The 21,160-nt window shown below is 37.3% G+C and overlaps 1 protein-coding gene across 1 annotated transcript in view; it reads left to right on the top strand.

Moving 5' to 3' along the window:
• The window catches only part of LOC108682429 (otoferlin), a 59,478-nt gene that overhangs the window by 22,755 nt on the left and 15,563 nt on the right, over window positions 1–21,160 (top strand). The window contains exons 11-31 of the mRNA XM_018171587.2: window positions 2,432–2,618; window positions 3,348–3,534; window positions 3,830–4,044; window positions 4,541–4,727; window positions 5,074–5,137; window positions 5,282–5,402; window positions 6,212–6,412; window positions 6,803–6,919; window positions 8,131–8,283; window positions 8,990–9,190; window positions 9,617–9,733; window positions 10,502–10,636; window positions 11,504–11,653; window positions 12,431–12,568; window positions 13,274–13,435; window positions 13,971–14,139; window positions 14,998–15,167; window positions 16,469–16,630; window positions 17,230–17,499; window positions 18,988–19,116; window positions 20,070–20,159. Coding sequence (XP_018027076.1) covers window positions 2,432–2,618; window positions 3,348–3,534; window positions 3,830–4,044; window positions 4,541–4,727; window positions 5,074–5,137; window positions 5,282–5,402; window positions 6,212–6,412; window positions 6,803–6,919; window positions 8,131–8,283; window positions 8,990–9,190; window positions 9,617–9,733; window positions 10,502–10,636; window positions 11,504–11,653; window positions 12,431–12,568; window positions 13,274–13,435; window positions 13,971–14,139; window positions 14,998–15,167; window positions 16,469–16,630; window positions 17,230–17,499; window positions 18,988–19,116; window positions 20,070–20,159 — 3,325 coding nt within the window. The remainder of the gene's footprint in view (window positions 1–2,431; window positions 2,619–3,347; window positions 3,535–3,829; window positions 4,045–4,540; window positions 4,728–5,073; window positions 5,138–5,281; window positions 5,403–6,211; window positions 6,413–6,802; window positions 6,920–8,130; window positions 8,284–8,989; window positions 9,191–9,616; window positions 9,734–10,501; window positions 10,637–11,503; window positions 11,654–12,430; window positions 12,569–13,273; window positions 13,436–13,970; window positions 14,140–14,997; window positions 15,168–16,468; window positions 16,631–17,229; window positions 17,500–18,987; window positions 19,117–20,069; window positions 20,160–21,160) is intronic.

Raw genomic sequence — 21,160 nt, 5'->3', positions numbered from 1 at the left:
TTACCACTTCCCCATTCCATTGTTACTACCCTAATGCATTACCACTGCCCCTTATTCCATTGTTACTACCCCAATGCATTATCACTTCCCCTTTTTTTATTGTCACAGTCCCATTGCATTGTTACAGTCATATTTCAAAGTCATTACTTTCACTGGGACTGCAGGTGCCATATTGCATTGCCCCAGCCTCCATTGCATTTCGACTGCATCGTTGCATTGTCACTGCCCCATTGCTACGTCACTCACTGTCTCAGATTCAGTTGCCTCCGATGTTTTATTGTGTTTATGTGTCGTTGCTGTTGCCACGTTTTCACAATATCTTCATATTTCCATGGCGTTCCTTGTCTCTCTCTTGACGTGCAACTGCATTCAGCTGGCAAAAAGTTTTTTTTAATATCTCTTCGACCGACTTGATCTCGCACAGCCTCTCGTTCAACAACGTTTAGATTGTCAGTTGATACTATAGCTTTCTTAAGCAATCGAAGTTCAGATGCTTAAAAAAATTCGAGTCACGCCTCACTTAATAGAGTTGGATTTTTAAATACATTCTTTTTAGCTGTGTGAAATACACATGTCAGGAAAAGTTTGATACTTCAAGTTCAAACTAGTGAGCACAAGAAGACAACTTTGTTAGGAAATCTGAGACACTTAGAATAGAAGTGTCGGCGTTGAAGAAATAGGCCCATGGCCTGTTGCCGATTTTTGAACTTTTCGTGACTTCGTACGGCTTCTCACAGCAAATGTCTGCCAAACCCTGCCGGACGAGAAGCATCGATCTTTGAAGCGTTTGCTTGCATTACATGGGACATGCGTCTTATGGCATTACACTGAAAAGTTTGGCGCTTTCATGCACCCATAGGGAAGCGCAAAGCGTGAATTTATTACCAAACTGGGGCCAATTCCTGAGCTATTTACTGCTCTGGAATCTTAACATACGTGTACAACCGACGCTATAGTTGTGCCCGAACATATGACGATTGAACGCAAAGATGTGAATGTCTTGCAAGTTGCGGCCTGATTTTTGATTGTTTTTAAAGGCAAGTTCTTTTTCGTAAGAAGTTCATTTAGAACTGATGACAAAGGGAGATTTTTTTATAGATAACCAATAGAACGAATTGTGTTAAATGTGGTCGTTTTTCATTAGTTGTTTCTCCGAAAAAAACTCGTCTTTCACAATTTACTGAAGATCTAACGTAAACATTTTTAATTGATTTACAGCCACATATGGCTTGCGTTGCATGTTCTACATGGTTGATTAACTTAATTGCACGGAAATGGTATCTAAATTAAGTCGCTAATTAAATGACAGGCATAAATGACAGCAAGGTTACCCAGCATGTGACACTATATTTGAGTACTTCCCATGAACCTATTCACTTGTATGAAATGGAATGTCGTTGAAGTAGAATTTGTTCCATGCTTCATGAATTATTGTAAAATATCGAGGTAAGATATGATCGAGGTATGTTCATAAATTAAATCTCAGAATAACAGTGTGATCGGCTAACATTTTATCATATATTTCAGTCTAACCAGTACTTTATTTTAATCTTTCTGTTGATATATTCTCAATCATGTCGCTAATTTTTGCTTCACACGCAGAGAAGTATAACGAGCACAATGCCTCAGTGATATTTGCGCACTCCATAGAGCGCATTTCTCTGACGTTATTACTTATATTTTTTCTTATATAAATTTATATTATTGCTTGATTTCATTGAGTAATACCAGCTACCACTAGTTGAAGCACATAAGGCAAACGCCCTTTTATTTATACCTCATCTCACAACTTCCCAGTAATTTTTGCCATAAAATTTTTACATTCTTATACATTTATTTCTGTTTTCCTTCTTTCAAATTATTTATATCAGAAAATGTTTCCCAGCCGACCTCGGTAACTTCCTCACTATCCTCGCAAGTTAAACGTTAAAGCAATGGAATATCCTGCGACTTTCAATTTACCAATTGTTTTATTTGACTAATTGCTTACTGGAACGATGATTCCAATCCATCAATCCATTGTCTCAGACGAATTCGCACGAATCATTTGGAACTCGTATTACTTTGGAATCCCGCATTGGAATTACTTCTTTGTGGGCATCTTGGATATATTCATTCGAATTCTCATTCTATTCTTATTCTAGGGGGAATATCTCCCAAGCTGGCAAGATGTCTAAACGTTCAATACGAGTCAATGGAATTTGAACCTATTCTTCACTCACTTCTCAAGATGTTAAACTAAATATTGTTAACTTAACTTCTAAAATTTCCTTCTCATGAAAATTATTCGTTTCAAATTTTTAATCATTAAATTTTTCGGGCTGCAGTTATTATCTTTATGATTTCTTCCAGCATTCTTGATTTAATCATAAACTTAATTCATGAGTTATGATCGCGCATGCCGTCAGTGAATACCGCTTCACAAACTCAGGAACCTCCTCCTGCCGGACGGGGTGCCGGCCGAGCGCCAGCGAGCCAAGTTCATCGTCCGCATTTACCGCGCCGACGGGCTTCCCAAAATCAACTCTTCAATTATGGCGAACGTCAAAAAAGCTTTTACCGGGGACTCGAAGGACCTAGTGGACCCTTACGTACAGGTGTCTTTCGCCGGGCTGTCGGTGAGTGTCTCCGTTCTATCATTAGGTATTGGCATAATTATATTAGCCAAAATTATTTCAGTGCTACCATGTGATTTTGGGTTTGCTAATTTACTATTTTTTACGTATTTACGGAATTTACGGATAAAATCACCCAAAAAGTAACAAAATTAACAAGGGACAAGGTATCAAAATGCAGTAAGCTCTATTTTAAATTATTAAAGATTAATTGAAAAATGTTCTTAGTTCCATATACGGCTGAGATGAATCTTCGCGTGAAAGTTGGATGTTTTTGATAAGCGAAGATCCTTCCATTTTTCAATACAGTAGAATGGGTTTTCATAGTTGTACAAATGTTCGTATGTTTGTCCAGCCAGAACAGTTGTACGATGCATTTTTTCGTTCATAAATATATATTACATTATCATGTTTCAAATTCGTTGAATTATTATCATGTTCCGCGTCGTAGCGGAATGTGAAAGAAAAATGTTACAATATAAGACGGCTGTGATTAATGGTCACATATCATAATTTAAGAAGTAACTGAATTACAGAATGTTTCTTTGCTTAGGCATGGAAAAAATCGAAAAAATATGTTACTAGTGGGTTTGCTGTACAGAAAAAAGCGTTATTTGCTGAACTGCTTGCAGTAGTGGCTAATTTAATAAGTCTTTCTCTCATCTGCTCTTGATAAAATTAATTTTTCCGACAAGTTTAACGAGAGAAAAATTACGGGCATTATGTGTCCAGGGCCGAACATCTGTAAAGAAGAACACAGCGTGCCCGAGTTGGAACGAACAGGTGGTGTTCTCAGAAATGTTCCCTCCTCTCTGTCAACGCGTCAAAGTTCAGCTCCGAGACAACGACGCTGTCAACGACACAGTCATCGGCACGCATTTTCTGGACCTCACACAGTTCTCCAACGACGGCGACAGAGGCTAGTGAATAGTATTTTAAAACTGAAAGTATGTTTTATTATTCGCGATGGTCAAGAACTAATGTATATTTTCATTATTTTGACATTTAAAATTTGTTCCAGAGAAGCAAAATTTCAAGCCTGAAAATTGGCAATGACATACGAGCGCCCTGACCAATAATCCTTATTCATTGTGGCACGTAGATCCTCCAAATACATAATACCATTTTAGATTTAAAGTTTTCTGGATTTTTTTGTAATGAAAAAAAATCCATGCCTTGATAAATGAAATCCATATTTATCTGTTTCTGTTCAGGTTTCCTTCCTACGTTTGGCCCAGCTTACGTCTACCTGTACGGCTCGACGCGAGACGGCAGCGTGATGGACGAGCATGCCGCTCTCAACGCAGGCATGGGCGAGGGCATCGCGTACAGAGGGCGCCTCCTGCTGAGCGTGCGATGTCAGATCACCGACCACCTCGATGTCGCTCCGTCTGAAGTTGAAGTTGAAAACACCATGCCAATTCAGGAGGTAATTTAATTATAACACTGATTTGATAATGGTGGGGATGCTACGAAACAAATAGTAATTTGAGGTAAAGTATTGAAATACTTTCAATGAGGTTTTATTGGTCCTACTAAAATCTACTAGTTCGAATTAAGGATGGCCAAACGAGACGATAAGCGAATAGAAACTGATAACAAGGTACCAAAATACAATAAAAGACATTAAAATATATTTATATTTTTCCATATGGAAATATTACTAGGATCAGTGTTAAAACGTGTAAATCATTTGGGAGTTTGATGTTTAACTAAAAAATTAAAAGTGTGACCAGTTTGTAGCTGTTAACCAACCGCATTTTCTGACACGATCCGTTGTGCGAAGAACTGTGCATTTTTCGTCACCGGAAAGATTTAATTTCAGTATTTACATTGTGAATGTTCTAAAAAGTTACATTGGAGAAATTCGTTCGCTATATCTATTTAAATAACTACTCGTGCAATAATTTGATCATTTTGTACAGTCAAACTACGGCAAGAACGAAGAGTTCTTGCTGTTCGCTTGTGTGCACGAGGCCACGATGATCGAGAAGCGCGTGGCAGACAAGCAAGTCAGCTTCGAAATCTCCATCGGCAACGCCGGCAACTCCTTCGACGGCTACGCTGCCATGCGGCACTCAAGCGGCGACGACGAGAGCGAAGAAGAATCGGGTTCGTCGTCGTTATTCATCGAAACATAATGCATTTTATGCCATTCAAATGCAGATATCGAGTTTTTATACCGTTATAATAATAGAAAATGAAAATAAATTTCTATCACTCATGCATTCTCAATTATTTCTGCTGTTTTCATATTTTCACAGCAAAACTGTCCTGTTGACTTATTTCAGAGAAGAGATTGAACAATTTCATGAAACGGGATATCAAGAGTTTTGTTAAGAAAATAATAGCATTGTGTAACTATGTTCTCACGAATTTCATTTACTCATCAGTGGCTTACTAATTTAATAGAACTCCGTGTATACTTATTTGCGATTTTATACAGGCCCAGAGTCAGTGATCGCCGAGTCTTCGATGTGGCAGTCAACCACACCCCCGATGAAACCAATGACCAACGACAAGTAAGGCGTATTGCTGATCCAATCAAGACGAGTAAACGATCACAAACACAGTACCATGCATTATCCAATCAAAACCCAAATGTTCATTACTGTTTAATCAACAAATCGTATAATTTTACCATAATTTTATTTATCCATCTTCAGGATATATTATTTCCTGCCCTACTGGGACGACAAGCCTTGCTTGTTTGTGCGGTCGCTATGGCAAGACCACAGACGCCGGCTCTTCAACTCCAACGCGCTATCCAGAGTTGCTTCCACCCTCGTGCGTGAAGTTGATTTTATTCAATAGGATATATTTACTGGAACATAACCATCTTATTTGCTCATATACAAACTGAGTCTACATCCAAAAAGGTAGTTAAATGTTTGGTTTAAACTCCGAAGACTTTTCCCGTAAGATGATTCTGTCTAACTAATCTCATATAAATGAGAAATTACTGTACAATTGTTTATAAATGTCCTCTTCCATTCTTCACTCGATTACCATCTAATATCATTATTTTATCCGCTCATCTAGCCAAATTGTTTAATTGGAGGGCTAATAGACATTAATTACAGCGGAATAGCGGCTTTTGAAGTGAATTGAATTTCTCAACTGAAAACCACTTTTGTTCACTTGCCGTTCAAGCATGAGAGCTTTCGAAGGCATTTATTTTGACCGAATGTAATCACCGAGAAGGTTTATTTACTGAATTTGATGTTTTTATAGATAATATGATAAAAATCACTTCACTCTTCCGTGTATTTTTATTTGAGTATTTTAATTAGCGGGTGACTGTTTTTTCATTTCATCTTCGACTGTTTGTATTTAGTAGCCAAATTCGAGGTCCAAAGCTTTTATTTTGTTCAATATTTATTTCTTTTATTCGATATCTTTATCTATTAAATATCTTTCTCACTTCATGAAAAAAGGTGTAAGCCTAAAAAGATTTATCTATCATGTTTACTGTTACTCTATGTCGACTCTTGAACTAGTCATGACTGATCTCTTCCATACTTCTGTTCATAAACTATTACAATAATTTGAAATTATTGCCTATCTGAAACTTTTTTTCAATTCTGTCAACTCAGGAAGAAGGGCTGACTGATTTCCAGTCAGTGCTGGATGAGGATGAAGGTCAGCCTGAGCGCAAGCTGCGCGCTGTGCTGGAGCGGCTGATGGAGAGCTGTGATGAGTATCTGGACTTCACGAAGTCTGCTTCGTGCAGCGGCTCAACTGGAGGCAGGACGAGGCTGGACAAGGAGCGTTTCAAACTCTGCATCAGAGAAATTGTTTGTATAACATTTCTTATATCAAGGATAAATGGAAATTATATTTAAAAGCATGGCATGCCAATCGCTTTGATTGCTTTAATAGTTTGTGTTGTTGCATGATTATAACTGACTTTAATATTTAGTTATTAAATGATATAAAAATAGGCGATTTGAATAATTTACCATGAATAAAATTGAAAGATAATTTGTTGCTACGTACGATACTTGAGTACGACGTGATACCTCGCAAAAATACAAAACTGCGTATAATTAGTCTTTGCCTTCTATGAACGTTGAATGATCGAGCATTCTTCCCAATAGCAGAGAAGCGGCAAACAATTTGATTACTACCAAATATTTTGAGTACATGGTTTAAAATATTATTCGTTTGTGATTATTGCTTGACAGGAGTGCATTCACTCGTCAGCCCGCCAGACGAGAGCGACGATCACGAAGCACTCACTCAGAGATCGCTACAAGGCGACGCTGGGCTTCCTCGCGCGCATCAAGCAACTCGTCGAAGACGTGAGTGAACGCAATGAATTCCATTGATGTGGCATACAACTGAGTAGAAGAGGATTGAATATGATTTTTTACGCTTGAATTTAATTTTCTAGAAGGTGTCATAGTCATTGCTATGAATTTTTGTAACATTTGCGATGAATTCAATGGACGTATCAATTAAACAATAATTGTTTTCATTGTTCACTATTAATTGGTAAAGCATTCAATGATAACTTGATTTCAAGTATCGAAATGCTTATAATTAGTTTGCATGACAATAATTGTCGAATACTCTTAAAGTAAACTTCGATGGTTTGAACGCTTTGCAATTTAAAAAATCAGTAAGGTCGAAATGGATATGTTGGTAAATTTCAGCATTTTGCTCGGCATCCTAAAATTTCGGACTCTAGTAAAAATATGAGCATGAAAATTTCATGATTCATTTGCGTATCAGCTTTTTTGTTGGGAGCAATGTCATGTTTGTTATAGATTCATTACTTTGATGGAAGTTTGATTTATCCTGAATCATTCATGGTCTCATTCTCAAATCTAAAAATTGTGTAGGAAAGTTTTGTGATACTTTTTAAAGATCGTACTTAATGACTTGCAAACATTAACATAATTGTTCCAATAATTGTAATGAAGTCATTGGTTATTATGAATTTCTATCTTTTAAATTTAATTGTACATATAAAACGTACGTAACCTCTCTACGTAAGTTTTCGGTAGAATGTCCTACTGATATAAAATTTACTTTAAGATTAAATAATTTATCAATAGATTGAGGAATTTAAATTCAATTATTTACTTCCCGTCAAATCACGTCACTGACTTATGCGCAAAGAAATTATTTCCAGAACCAGATCTCAATATTTTTAGTTCTGAAGGATATAATTCTATGCACATTTTTCAAAACAGATCCTTGAATATAAAATAAAATTCAAGCTGTGCACACAAAACAATTGGTAATTTTACTCTTCTATTACACGAAATAGAAATCATATAATTAGTTTATGAACTGATGAATCTTTTTAAAACGATCCTCTTACAAAAAAATCGAAAATTAACTCAATGTATAACCAGTGCATAGTCAAAATAGTCATATTAGACTTCAAATACTTACACGACTACTTCTAATTAATTCTCCAGTCGTTAAAGTCTTTTATTTATATCGTCAATTAATAGATGAAATTTAAGTTTACGCATATAACTCTAATTCCTCAACCCGGCAGCCGCAGCATAGTCTGCCCGACGTGTTCGTGTGGATGTTGAGTGGCGGCAAGCGTGTGGCGTACCAACGGCTGCCCGCTCGCCACCTCATCCACGGCCCCACGCAGGTCGAGCGTGGCAAGCAGTGCGGGCTGCTGCGCACCGTCTTTCTTAAGGTCCGTACTTGACTTAAATGTTATTCCCTTTTGGGGACTCACAGTTCTTTACTTCATGATCGATTATGTTTGACAGATTATTCCCTTACGGGGACTCATAATTCTTTAATTCATGATAGATTATGTTTGACAGATTATTCCCTTACGGGGACTCATAATTCTTTACTTCATGATCGATTATGTTTGACAGATTNTCTTATGTACCTGTCTCTTATACACATCTAGATGTGTATAAGAGACAGATCATATTATCTTTTATGACAATGGCGATTGTGATACTGTCCATGGCATTCTTACTTCCTTCAACGAATTATTTTCTCTGTCTACATTGTATTGTACAATATCATTGATCATTACGCTAATGTTTGGGATTAGATGATATTACACAGGCAAATTGATTAAAAAGAAGGTGATCGTTCATCTAGGAGCAGTGAACGACTCGACTGGATGGTTTTGCATTTATACGACTACGTCTCGTGACTGAGCTCAACTAATATATATTATGGTTTTATTGCATTAAAATTCCGAGATAAAAATCAAGACTATACGAAGCTTAAAATTTCAAATTTCAATTAATAGAGGTGTCTGCCTCCACCATTCCCATGACATGTACAATATTTATTATTTCCTTGTCAATTAATAAAAGTGTTCGCCTTTACTTTTCTCGTTATATGTCGAATAATATTATTTCCTTGATGCTGGGCAGCTGCCAGGCCGCAGGTCGTCAGGCCCTGGAGGCTGGGCTATCCAAGCGAAGCTGCAGGTCTACCTGTGGCTCGGTCTGGCCAAACACAAGAAGCATTTGCTGCCGGGCATCCCGCGGGGCTACGAGATGTGCTACGAGTTCCGGAACATTGAGCGTCCGCTAACTCTGCCACCAACTTCCCTGCATTACTCTGCTAAGCAGGTTTGGGTTCCAGCTCGGTGTTCAATATTTAAGAGATGCTGCAAAAAGTATAATGCTTAGTGGCGGAACTAAAGAAATAAATTTTATTTCAGGAAAAGAATTTTTTATTACAAAAAATTCGCAACAATTAAATCTGAGTGATGTGGAAAAGTTTCTTTTTCGTTCATCCATTGTAATCAATCTCAGCAGATAACATTTTACTCAATTTTATTTATTGTAATTTAGGGGTTTCGAATACTGAACTCTGATAATTATAATCCTTTTAAAAATTGACTTGTGCCATTTCCTGACTGCATAAATACTTATTTAATTTATTCGGACATGAATCAAGAATTAAAACCTCAAACTATTAAATTTAACACAAAACTGTTGCTTCGTATTACAAAATATTTAATAATTTTCCGCTCCATTTTTTCTGTGTCTCAGACCTTCCAGCTGCGAGCTCACGTATACCAAGCGAGGTCGCTGATAGGCTCAGATGCATCAGGGCTCTCTGATCCCTTCGCACGTATAATCTTCGGCGAGCACTGCAGAGTTACTCAGGTCGGGATTTCACCAGAAAATTTGGTTATGATGAGGTATCTTTTTTCGAATTTTGCTTCATACTGCGCATCTTCTTACATTTTTTAACAAACAGAATAATTATTAAGGATATTATTATCAATATTAAGGATATTGTGGTATACAATTTTCCGCATCTTGTGCTACTACTTCATGGTTCTATAGTTATGATATGTATTAATATAATTGTTACCATAAAATTCATGAGGCCTTTTTTGTATTTGAAAAGATTTACGGCCAACAATCCTTTTCCCGAGTAAGCGCTCTGTTTATGTCTGAGTAAATTTATGCCCAAAATTAAAATTATGGTTTGCTTATCTCTCGTCACTTAGAACGATTAGACCGTTTTAGTCCCACACGGCATAATGAATTCAGAAATGAAATATTTGTTCTCTCGCTCTGTGACAGGTTATTGATGAGGCTCAAATTCACAAATGAAATTTCTATTTTTTCGCGCAATGACAGGTTAATGACGAGGCTCAAATTCACAAATGAAATATTTGTTCTCTCGCTCTATGACAGGTTATTGATGAGACTCAAATTCACAAATGAAATATTTGTTCTTTCGCTCTATGACAGGTTATTGATGAGACTCAAATTCACAAATGAAATTTCTATTTTTTCGCGCAATGACAGGTTAATGACGAGGCTCAAATTCACAAATGAAATATTTGTTCTCTCACTCGATGAGAGGTTATTGACGAGACTCAAATTCACAAATGAAATATTTGTTCTCTCGCTCTATGGCAGGTTATTGATGAGACTCTCAGTCCCACGTGGGACGAGTTGCTTATCTTCGACGAGGTTATTGTGTATGGAGTCAAAGAAGAAATTAAAAAAGAGCCTCCGATGGTGGTGGTCGAAATTTTTGATCAGGACAAAGTGGTGAGTTTCAACCGTAGAACTATATTGGGCAAAAAAATTATTTATAACTTGAATTAGGAAAATTTCATGGAATCACTATTTATGTTTGACACTGTGAAGAAGCAATGCACACGATTTTCATAATTTTTATTGTGCTCTAAATAAGAGTTTTCTTCTCCTTTTGATATTGCCTTGTGATATTGTCAAATGTCTTTTTTGAAGTCCTTCATCATTTGAATTTTCGACACGCGACTGAGTTTATAGCATTATGAAACATGAAAGACATATACTTCGCATTTGCTGCACAAAATATTACATTGTAGTTCCAACACCCAGACGTGTTCGGCCTTTCCTTTGTTCTAGAAGATTAACGGCTCAATTATATTTTCACTCTCAATGTAGCACGACTCATAATTTTCGAATTATTTGTTATAATCATTTCATATTAAAAATAATTCACGTTGAAAATAATTTTCTTCCTCCAACAGCTTATATCTACTAACTGAGATTTTTTACTCAATAATTTCGACAATTTTTAAAAGCTCCTTAATAGGTGATAAAACATTACCAGTTTAACACTCGACTTATTTGACATATGCAAATATTATTAAAAAGGTTATGTAATGAAATTAATATTATGTATTAGTAAATAAAATTTCCTTGAATAAATATTGTTAACATATTGCAACGCATTGAGAATTTATTCGTGTCGTATCATCAGAAAACTCTCCTTATGTTTCACCAGTCTATTAAGATTAAAGTAAACACAACATCGAAATCAAATAGAATGAAATGTTGAATAATGACTCACTAATAAACAATAAAATTATTCATAACTGCCCTCAACGATCTCAATGGAAACGACGCAAAAGTATCTTGTACACGCAGGGCAAGTCGGAGTTCATAGGGCGGACGCTGGCGCGCCCCAACATGAAGCTCAAGGAGGACGGGTACGTCAAGCCTCGTCTTGAGTGGTACGACCTACACCGCGGCAGCGACACTGCTGGGGAGCTGCTCGCGGCCTTTGAACTCCTCCAGGTGACGAAAGTTTCTTACGTAGGCGACGGATTGTGGCAGTATAAAATTAAAACTGTGTCGGGGAGTATGAAATTAAATCTACTTCCTTATGAAAGTTTCTTATGTAGGTGACGGATTGTGGCAGTATAAAATTAAAACTGTGTCGGGTAGTATGAAATTAAATCTACTTCCTTATGGAAGTTTATTATGTAGGTGACGAAAATCTCTCTCAAAATTTTAAATTAGCTCACTTGCACTGCTAGATTTTATCTATTTTAAGTTGTTATCTATAGATAACAACATTTAGTCCATTCTAACCTGGACTGAAGACAAACAAAGCTCAGTGGTTATCCAATTGTCTTCTATGTTATTTTGCATAAATACTCCATTGGGTGTACAAATCTCTCTCAAAACCATCAATTAGCTCACTTGCACTGTAGTATTTGATCAATTTTAAGATTTAATTTCTCGATGGAGGACTAAAAAATAATTGGCAAAAGGCTTCAAAATCAAAACTTGCTTCTGAACCTGTGAAATCTAACAGCCGAGGCCACCAATCCCTGTCATGAAATGAAAACCCAAGTAACCTGAAGTTTTTCTTATTTATGTTATCTATTCAATTTGTGTTTTTCTTTTTCCTGTAATCTATCTTTTTTTTATCCGGGCTATAAATCTGATTTTAGCTTCCTTTATCACTGCTGTCTTTCTAATCCGTTTTTCTGATCAACTCCCTCATCATCTCATCCACAATTCACCATCTTTATCCACTACAATCACTCACTCCTCATCCTCCTCCAGTTTGGGGACGGTGATGCTCGAGGTGACGTCATCCCACTGCCAGAGGCGAAGGAAGACCAGCCCAGAGATCCGCAGGCTGGACCTCTGCTGCCCGTACCACGCGGCATCCGACCCACCCTGGCTCACTACAGGCTAGAGGTACGTCACCTACCTGGGGAAAAATTCATGAGGAGGTTGTGCCAGTCTGGAGACTGATCCAGCCATGGTTGTTGTGCCAGTCGGGTGACTTTGTCAGCCAAATAAGTGCCAGTCTGGTGACTGAGCCAATCAGGGTTGCTGTGCCAGTCTGGTGACTGAGCGAGTCATGGTTGCTGTGCCAGTCTGGTGACTATGTCAGCCAAATAACTGCCAGTCTGGTGACTGAGTCAATCACGGTTGCTGAGCCACTCACGGTTGCTGAGGTAACTGAACCAGTCTTGGTTGCTGTGCCAGTCGGGTGACTATGTCAGTCAAATAAGCGCCAGTCGTGTACATGAATAAATGGTTTCAAATGAAAGACTTCTAGCGCTTTCTCATCATTCTCATTTGTCACCCTGTTACCCAACCTGGTGCATGGATGGCTAATACTCTGTTAGTCACGACGTTAACTTGCAAGTACCATCATACTTCAGTATCTATCGAAAATATTTCTAACATATTGATCGCCCCCAAATATTTTTGTAGATTTTTAAAATTAGTTTTCATCCTAGAATTTAATCGTTAAACAAGAAGTACCTACTCACAATGTTCCGGATATTGATTCTTAAATAAATTGCATTGATTCTGGATTGGGATTTGGTTCCGTTTTTTTTCTTTATGCTACGACTCATGTTTACTTTGTAAAATTATTTTGATTTACCTCAGGTTTTGTTCTGGGGACTGCGAGACTTGCGCCGCATCCACCTGCTGACGGTGGACAGGCCTCGAGTGGACGTGGAGATTGCCGGCCACATCGTCCAGTCCGGAGTGATCAGCAGCGCCAGACGCAACCCAAACTTCACGAACCCCGTCAAGTTCATCGACCTGGTGAGTTGTGCTTTGAGTTGGATGGATGGAAACTTAGTACCGAGTCATACAAATATTATAATATTGGTTCAGTATTACTTGGAACATGAAGCCGCATTAGGTTAATAATTGTTCCATCAAGAACATTAAAACAAAGAGCATCGACCTCCTGTTAGCTTATACAATTAAAAGGTCGTTATCCCGTGAATTATGATCCTTCAATTTTGTCGATGCGATGAGTTATCAGTTTCTTAACGCTCAACAAAGTTCATCAACGTCCAGTGATGGTCATAGTCACTTTCTTCGTGAATTAATGTGGCAGCGAATTTTAGAGGCCAAATTTATTGTGAAATTTAATCAACTCACTAGCTCAAAAATCTGATTTACTGAAAATGATTATCCAAGTTTATCATCATTTTATTTACATTTTAATTGCATGACCACTGCATTTGAATGTATCCTCCATCATCGTTTCTGTCAACTAAAATGCAAGGTAATAAGGTAATGTAATATTATCAACGACAATTTTGTGTTCTAAACAATCTTTATTTCTCAGGAGTTGCCGGAGCAGGAACTGTACTGTCCGCCGATCACGATTCGGGTGGTGGATTGTAGGAGCTTCGGACGGTTCACGCTCGTGGGTACACACATCATCAGCAACCTGCATCGCTACACTTGGTGCCCCGCCACCGCCGCTGAGGACAAGCGACCGCACAAACCAATCGGTGCGCCAACATCGACATCTTGAGTATTTCTGGATGCATTTTTGCTTGTTGCAGAATCGAAGCATAAACCAATCAGTGAACCAACATCGAAACCTTAAGTGTTTCTGGATGCATTTTCGCTTGTTGCAGAATCGAAGCATAAACCAATCAGTGAACCAACATCGAAACCTTAAGTGTTTCTGGATGCATTTTCGCTTGTTGCAGAATCGAAAGAATTTCGACCGCGTTGGCAAAATATTTTGTAAAATGTATGCCATTGCTGGGAAATGACACACACTCCCAAAGTGCATAGGGAGTATCCCACTTAAATGGCAATTGAAATAATAAATTATAGCGATCTAGTACATTTTTATCTTAAAACCTACACTCTTAATAAACGTTTAAAAATTAAATGAATTGTGTGGCTTATGATAGTATAAATCTATATGGATCTCTCTGTGCCCAATAAGAAACATTTTACTCGAAATAATTATAACAATGTTCGGCTGCCGTCAGACTACATTCATTTTTGACGAAGAAAACTTACAATATTTATTTTTGAAAATACATACCGAGATATCGAAGATATAACTGATGAAGCACATCGCATCTGATTTCAGTTTCGTTATCTCTCCCTCCAGCTCTAAGCTCGCTGTCAGATCACACATTCTTGCATAAATGAACCAGCATTTAGCGTGCAATATTACAAAATTATAAATTTTTCAAAAACATTTTCTCCTGTGATGAACTTCTAACTTCGGTTCTTGCAATAATTTTGTGTGCAATAATCATATGAACTTCTGATGGTATCGCGAATATACATACACTGTATTTTGATATCTGCCGTTGTTGTTATACTGACTTTGAAATTCTTCGCAGAGGGCTGTGAAAGTCTACCCAACAACGTCGAGTTAAGTGCAAAGGGAAAGCCTTTTGTCAAAATCGTGAGGGGAAAGTCGGGAACATTGCCCTGTGAGTTCGTACATAACGCAGGACTCACCGAAACCTCTCCGCTTCTGGATAAAGAAACCATCATCACCATTGACTACGTGAGACTATTCCCGCAGAATATAATAATGTGATGCATAACTCGGTTCAATGGAACAATTCATGAGTTAAGACTATTACTGCCTTCTATATACTAGGAGGGATATGGCCTAATAAACTTAATTGAAATTACTCAGGAATCTAAACGCCCTCTAAAAAGTCACCAAATTTTTATATGGAATGTTTCGTACACCTGCTCAAAAATGAGTTTTAAATTCAATAATTCGAATCTACCAATTGTTAAAATTACACTTACAGATAAATTATGACCGGTTAGACAATTCGAAAGCAAAGCAACAGGAGAAGTCGATCTTGTAACCATTTCAAGCAGATTAGTAGGACAGACGGTAATCAGACTCGTCCGGTGATTCCGGCTTGGAGCTTGGATCCTGGAATCACTGGTACAGTTCGCCATTGTTTATACACCGTTCATATTTCGTTTTAAATTGTAAATACTAGCAGCTTAGTTTTTACATATCATGATTTCTAACACCATCTAAATTAGGTTTTGCTGTTTTCTTGGTAAATTTGTCGCACCAATCAGTTACATTCAAAACGGTATACGAATATGATACGTATTTAATGAAAATTTCTCGAATTTCCTTAAAAATTTCTTTGCTTATGGATTTCCTTCAATGCATTATTCCACAAGGCAATAAATCATACAAGTTCACGCTTTCGGAAGAAGGTTGGCTTGGATTGTTGCATTAATTTTCAATGGCTTGGATTGTTTACGTATTTTAATAAAATGTTCGAGTACTACACGTCATCTTTATTCTGGAATAAAAAAAATGACAAGGTTTAGACATCACGAAGCAAAAACACTTAAACTTTGATTTACTAACGAAAGTTATTTGCTAAGAGCAAATTCACAGTGCATATCAGTCTTACGGAATGAGGGATTATCCAGTAAAAAGAAAACCATTGTTTCTCGAGCACGTCATTCATTCGATCCCATTAGTGAACCTGAAAGTAAGCTTGAATACAGTAAAGTGAAGTTAAAAATTTTGTTGTCTGGACTGAAGTGACCATATACCATTCTCCTTTTCGACTGGTGTAATTAACTAATTTTCTCCGTATTAACTGAAGTGACATACTACTTTTCTTCTTATCGACTGATGTAACTAACTAATTTTCTCCATATCGATTGAAGAGACATACTAGTTTTCTTCTTATCGACTGAAGAGACATACTAGTTTTCTTCTTATCGACAGAAGAGACATACTAGTTTTCTTCTTAGCAACTGAAGTGACATACAAGTGTTTTATTTTTTCTATGCCCCAAATTTTCGTGTTTCGCTCAGTCTCAGCCCGGAACGAACAGCCTGATGAGAGGAAGCATCAGTAAGAAAGAGAAGACGGAAGCGAACAAGAAGAAGCAACTCAGCCTCGACGTCGACGAAGATGATGAGGAGAACAGGGACTGGTGGACCAAATATTTCGCCTCCCTCGATGCCGCTGCTCAGGTTACAATTTCTCACGACTTTCACGATTATTTATCGTGCTATTTCCGAATATCTTCCCCTAATACAAAATATTTTCCCTAATATTGTATAATAATTTGATATTTTAATACTACGAATGGTTAGAGGGATGCGATGCAAATACTTACTTTTCGCGGCTCTGGAGGAGCTGATATGATTATTTTGAATTTTTGTGATGTATTTATCATTTGTATGTGTAAACCGTAATTTTATTTTACGTTTTAGTGGAGGTGCAGAAGACAAGCAGTTAGAATTAAGTGTGCAGTTTTGTACAAGATACTAGAAAAACCGCTGGATTTAAGGTTAAATCCTTACTCTTTAAAATATAAACAGCCATCTCTATTGCTGGATTATTGTTTCCGTACCATTCTATGCATGCATATTGTTTCCGTACCATTTTGAAACTTAGCGAACGTATAATTAAATGTTTTTGTCGTTGGTCGACTAAATTTTATTTTTAACAGCTTTGTCTTATGACTCAATCTGAACTATCAAGCTTTGACTTTTGGTCAATAACTAGTATATCTATCAAGTTAATTTTGCATTCGTCTCCTAGAATCACGTTTGTAATTTGAACGCAGGAAGCAGAGAAACACATCGAAGAACAAGCGGAGCGCCGGCTTGAGGAACTCAACCAGTCCGGTTCACACTACCACAGCGTCGTCGCAGGAGCGGCCACCACGGACTCCCGCCTAGCGTATCACTCGGAGCGCGGCGGCGACCATCACAGCCACAGCTACCGCAAGACACATAGCGGCAAGGGCGGGTCTCTCAGCGCCGCCAAACTGGCTCATAAACTCAGCCCTAAAGCCCACAGGAGGAAGCAGATCAAAAACATCGCCTGCACTAAGGTCAGACTTCGATTTTTTATCATTGGATGATATTTTATAGAAAAACGCGAAACGACACATGCCTCCCAATGTTACTGTCATTTTTAATGCGTAGGATTAATTCATAGTCAACTTTGACTTTACATTGAAAGCTGATCCCGTCTAGTAAATAGTGTAAAAACGGTATTATGTGAATTATCTCATATGACAAATCATAAACAGAGACTAAGCCTTTTAATATTGATAGGCAGCGATGCTTTTGGTAAAAGTATATGACTGTTTGAGCATCGCACATAAAGAGTCTGTTAGATTTAAGAGAACAGCCTGGTGATGGTTCGTAAGGTCTTTGGACTGTTGAAAGATTCAATCAATAAATGAATACTGGCGCAAATGGCTCAATTAATGAAAGGCTTAATTGATGTTAGAAGCCATTCTAGACATCAATAGAAGACTTAATTGATGTTTGGCACAAGTTTTAATTTGTCCTGCTGGTACTGAGGTAATGCACATGCATCAAGGAAATTAAAAGACGGTATTTTAATTAACACCAAAGCTGCTTAGAAACAGTCGATGCAACGTTGTATTGGATTAACATATAATTTTTTTTAAACTAAGCGCAATGCCACACTGCAAACCATAAAATCCACGAACTCTTGTAATCAAAAGTTTTCAAGATGATATTAAGTCTTGATTAAAAAATGCTGACGAGTAATGCAATCAGTAAAATAAGCGGTTTGAAGTAACCGAATTGGGATTGTTCTGAATAAAATATCAGGAAGCTCATTTCACTAATCAGCATTGCAGAATAATTGCAGCATTGCACTAATCAGCTTGCCTTCATAGCCAATACTGGCTATCATGAAAGTATAGGTATTAATAACTTAGTTACCTCGGTATTATTCTTTGTTAGAAATTTCTAATCTTGTCTGTTCTGAATGAAGAAGAAATAGATTAAAATTCATTTGGAATTAAAAAATTTAATGATTATATAGGCATCTATTGGTTTGCCGGTTGTGCTACTTTATCTAAAGCATACCCGATTATCCGTGGCTTAGGAGATTGCGTTATAGGATGAGTTCTAAGCACCCAACCCCATATTAATAGTTTCTTCAGCCAAAAACATATTAATCGTTTTCATTTTTAACCACCTCATGCTCTAATGTTAAGCTATGGACTAAACGTTCTTACAGTCGAAATTTGCCGTCGGCGAGGCATATCAGCTGTACAATTAATATTGTGGAATGAATAGTACATTGAAATAATTGATTTCGCTGGTGTTGAGAGCATTGATGTATATGATGTATAGAGCAACAGAGCATTGATGTATTTGATGTATAGAGCAATAGAGCAATGATGTATATGTTGTATTGACTATAGAGCAATAGAGCATTGATGTATATGATGTATAGAGCAACAGAGCATTGATGTATATGATGTATAGAGCAATAGAGCAATGATGTATATGTTGTATTGACTATAGAGCAANCATTGATGTATAAGATTTCGCAGGTTTTGGCCGGGGAACTGGAGGCAGAGTTCTCCGGGTTCCGCGAGTGGCTTCACACCTTCGAGCTCTACCGCGGCAAGAAGACTGGCGACGAGGTCGAGGACGAGTCAAGGGTCGTCGGGAAATTCAAAGTAAATTCATACAATTTGTTATCCTTCATGAGATTGGTCGCCTCGAAGCTAAGAAATTGATTTGTTTCTCAATTGACTGAACATAGTTTCGATAAGAGAATGTATCACTTCACTGAACAGTTTATATTTTAATCTAACAATTTAATCACGTGTAGTTAAAGGAAGTTAGCAGTGATTATCCTCCGCATTTGGCATTGTAATAATTGAACGAGTGGAGCTGTTGAATTGGCGTGATCGATTTAGGAGACTCATGACTGTTCTTATTTTCTATGCAGGAAAACCAGGTGATCATACATTCGGCATTTCAATTTTAAGTTAGAACTCAGGCAACTGGCAAAATAATTTTACTCAGGCAATAAGAAATATAATTTTCAGTTGAAAGTAACTTCAGCGACTTCTCGGAGTCACGGTTGCAAAATTTTATAGCGTAACTTTGCATGTGCTGACACTAACGGTGAAAAAACTGTAACGAAGGGAAATATTTTCAAAAGATAATTCAGGTGGTTATTAAGATAGCGCATTGTTATTGTTTTCTGTATCATGAATGTATAGTATTATATTACCAGCGGTCATTTGAAGCCGTATCTCGAGCAGTTATTTTTGTCTCTGCACTATGCCTTGGTCTATGATGTGACAGTTTCAAGAGATAGCGTCTTATAACATGATATTATTTCACGGAACAATTTCATACAAATTTAAACAATCTTAGAAATTATAAAGAGCGGATTGAAAAACAAAAAATTTCTACTGGGCTCTGGGAAAACGGGTCGAATTTACAGAGCCCAGACAAATTTGCAAGGACAAATTTCCAATTATTACTGTATTAACCAAAAATATGCATTGTTTCAAAGTCGCGACACCTTTTTTTCTGATGATAAACGTTTTCACTTTCTAGCAAGAATTACAAGTTCATGCGTGTTTCATAAATTGAAATATTGCATTACATCGACCAGGGGTCACTGAAGCTGTACCGATGGCCACTACCCAAAGACCTACAAGACACCTCCATCATGGGAGGCGATCCACGCCAGGGTTTCTTCCAGGTGACCTTTCATTGTTGAGTTATTCACCTTTCTTACAGGTTTCATAATACCCTGTGAATGAATCTTATTAGTATAAATGTTTCTTTCTGATCCAATTTCTTCACATCTTGTTGTATTTTTCGCCGTCATTTTCAAATATTCTTGTACCTTTTTTTCATCCTGCTTGAATTTTATCATCAGTTCACTAATAGAATGGTTCTTCAAAGTTTTTATAGAGAGATTGAAGAAAAAATATGTGTTGGTGAGAATGTTAGGCTGAAAAAAGCTGTTGAGATCAACGGTTTTTGACCTTCACTCTTTTCACACCTCAGAAGCCGTTCAACAATAAACTTCAATAAACCTTTTTAAACACAGGCCATTCAATTAGATTTTTCCAATGTGCAAATTTGGTGCCTAGTACCAATGAGGTGCTAAAATTAACCAGTAAGAAGATTTCGTAAATAAGTCTGAGATGAAACTGAACGCGAATTATTGATGGTTTGCGGTACCCTGATCTTTCTTTTCACGTGGTTGCCTGCTCTTCACAGGGAGGTGCACTCACTCTTCTGGAGTCTCAGGTTATTTGTCTTATTTCTTCTTGCTGTGGTAGAACGTATTTGCTTTGCTTGTTCATCTATGCTAATCCTACCTAGAACTCCCATCTTATTGGCTTCTGAGTCCCAATTGATCATATCTCCAATTATTTCAAATTAGATACGGGAAAAAAGTGATAACTCCTTGCGTGTCGAAGTGAAGTATTTCAAGGAGAATCTATAATAATTCTCAAACGACTTCATTTTTTACCTGAATAGATCTGTAACCATGAATGCTTCTTTATAGCTTAAAATGTCCCTCACGAACTGCTAGTCTCCTCTGAAGTAAAAATATCTATCAGCCAAGATCTCTTCCAAGAAGACACTACGTACGCATATCAGATTCTTTCAATATCAGCTATAAATAATTATTTCGTCGATTGATGTATGTAATTAATTGATGAAAGTAATTGATGAAAGTAATTAATC

The sequence above is a fragment of the Hyalella azteca genome, unplaced genomic scaffold (assembly GCF_000764305.2).
Source record: "Hyalella azteca isolate HAZT.00-mixed unplaced genomic scaffold, Hazt_2.0.2 contig9036, whole genome shotgun sequence".
NCBI classification, from domain to species: Eukaryota; Metazoa; Arthropoda; class Malacostraca; order Amphipoda; family Hyalellidae; genus Hyalella; species Hyalella azteca.
Note: the sequence above shows the minus strand (reverse complement) of the source record. Positions and strands in the feature narration are given on the sequence as shown.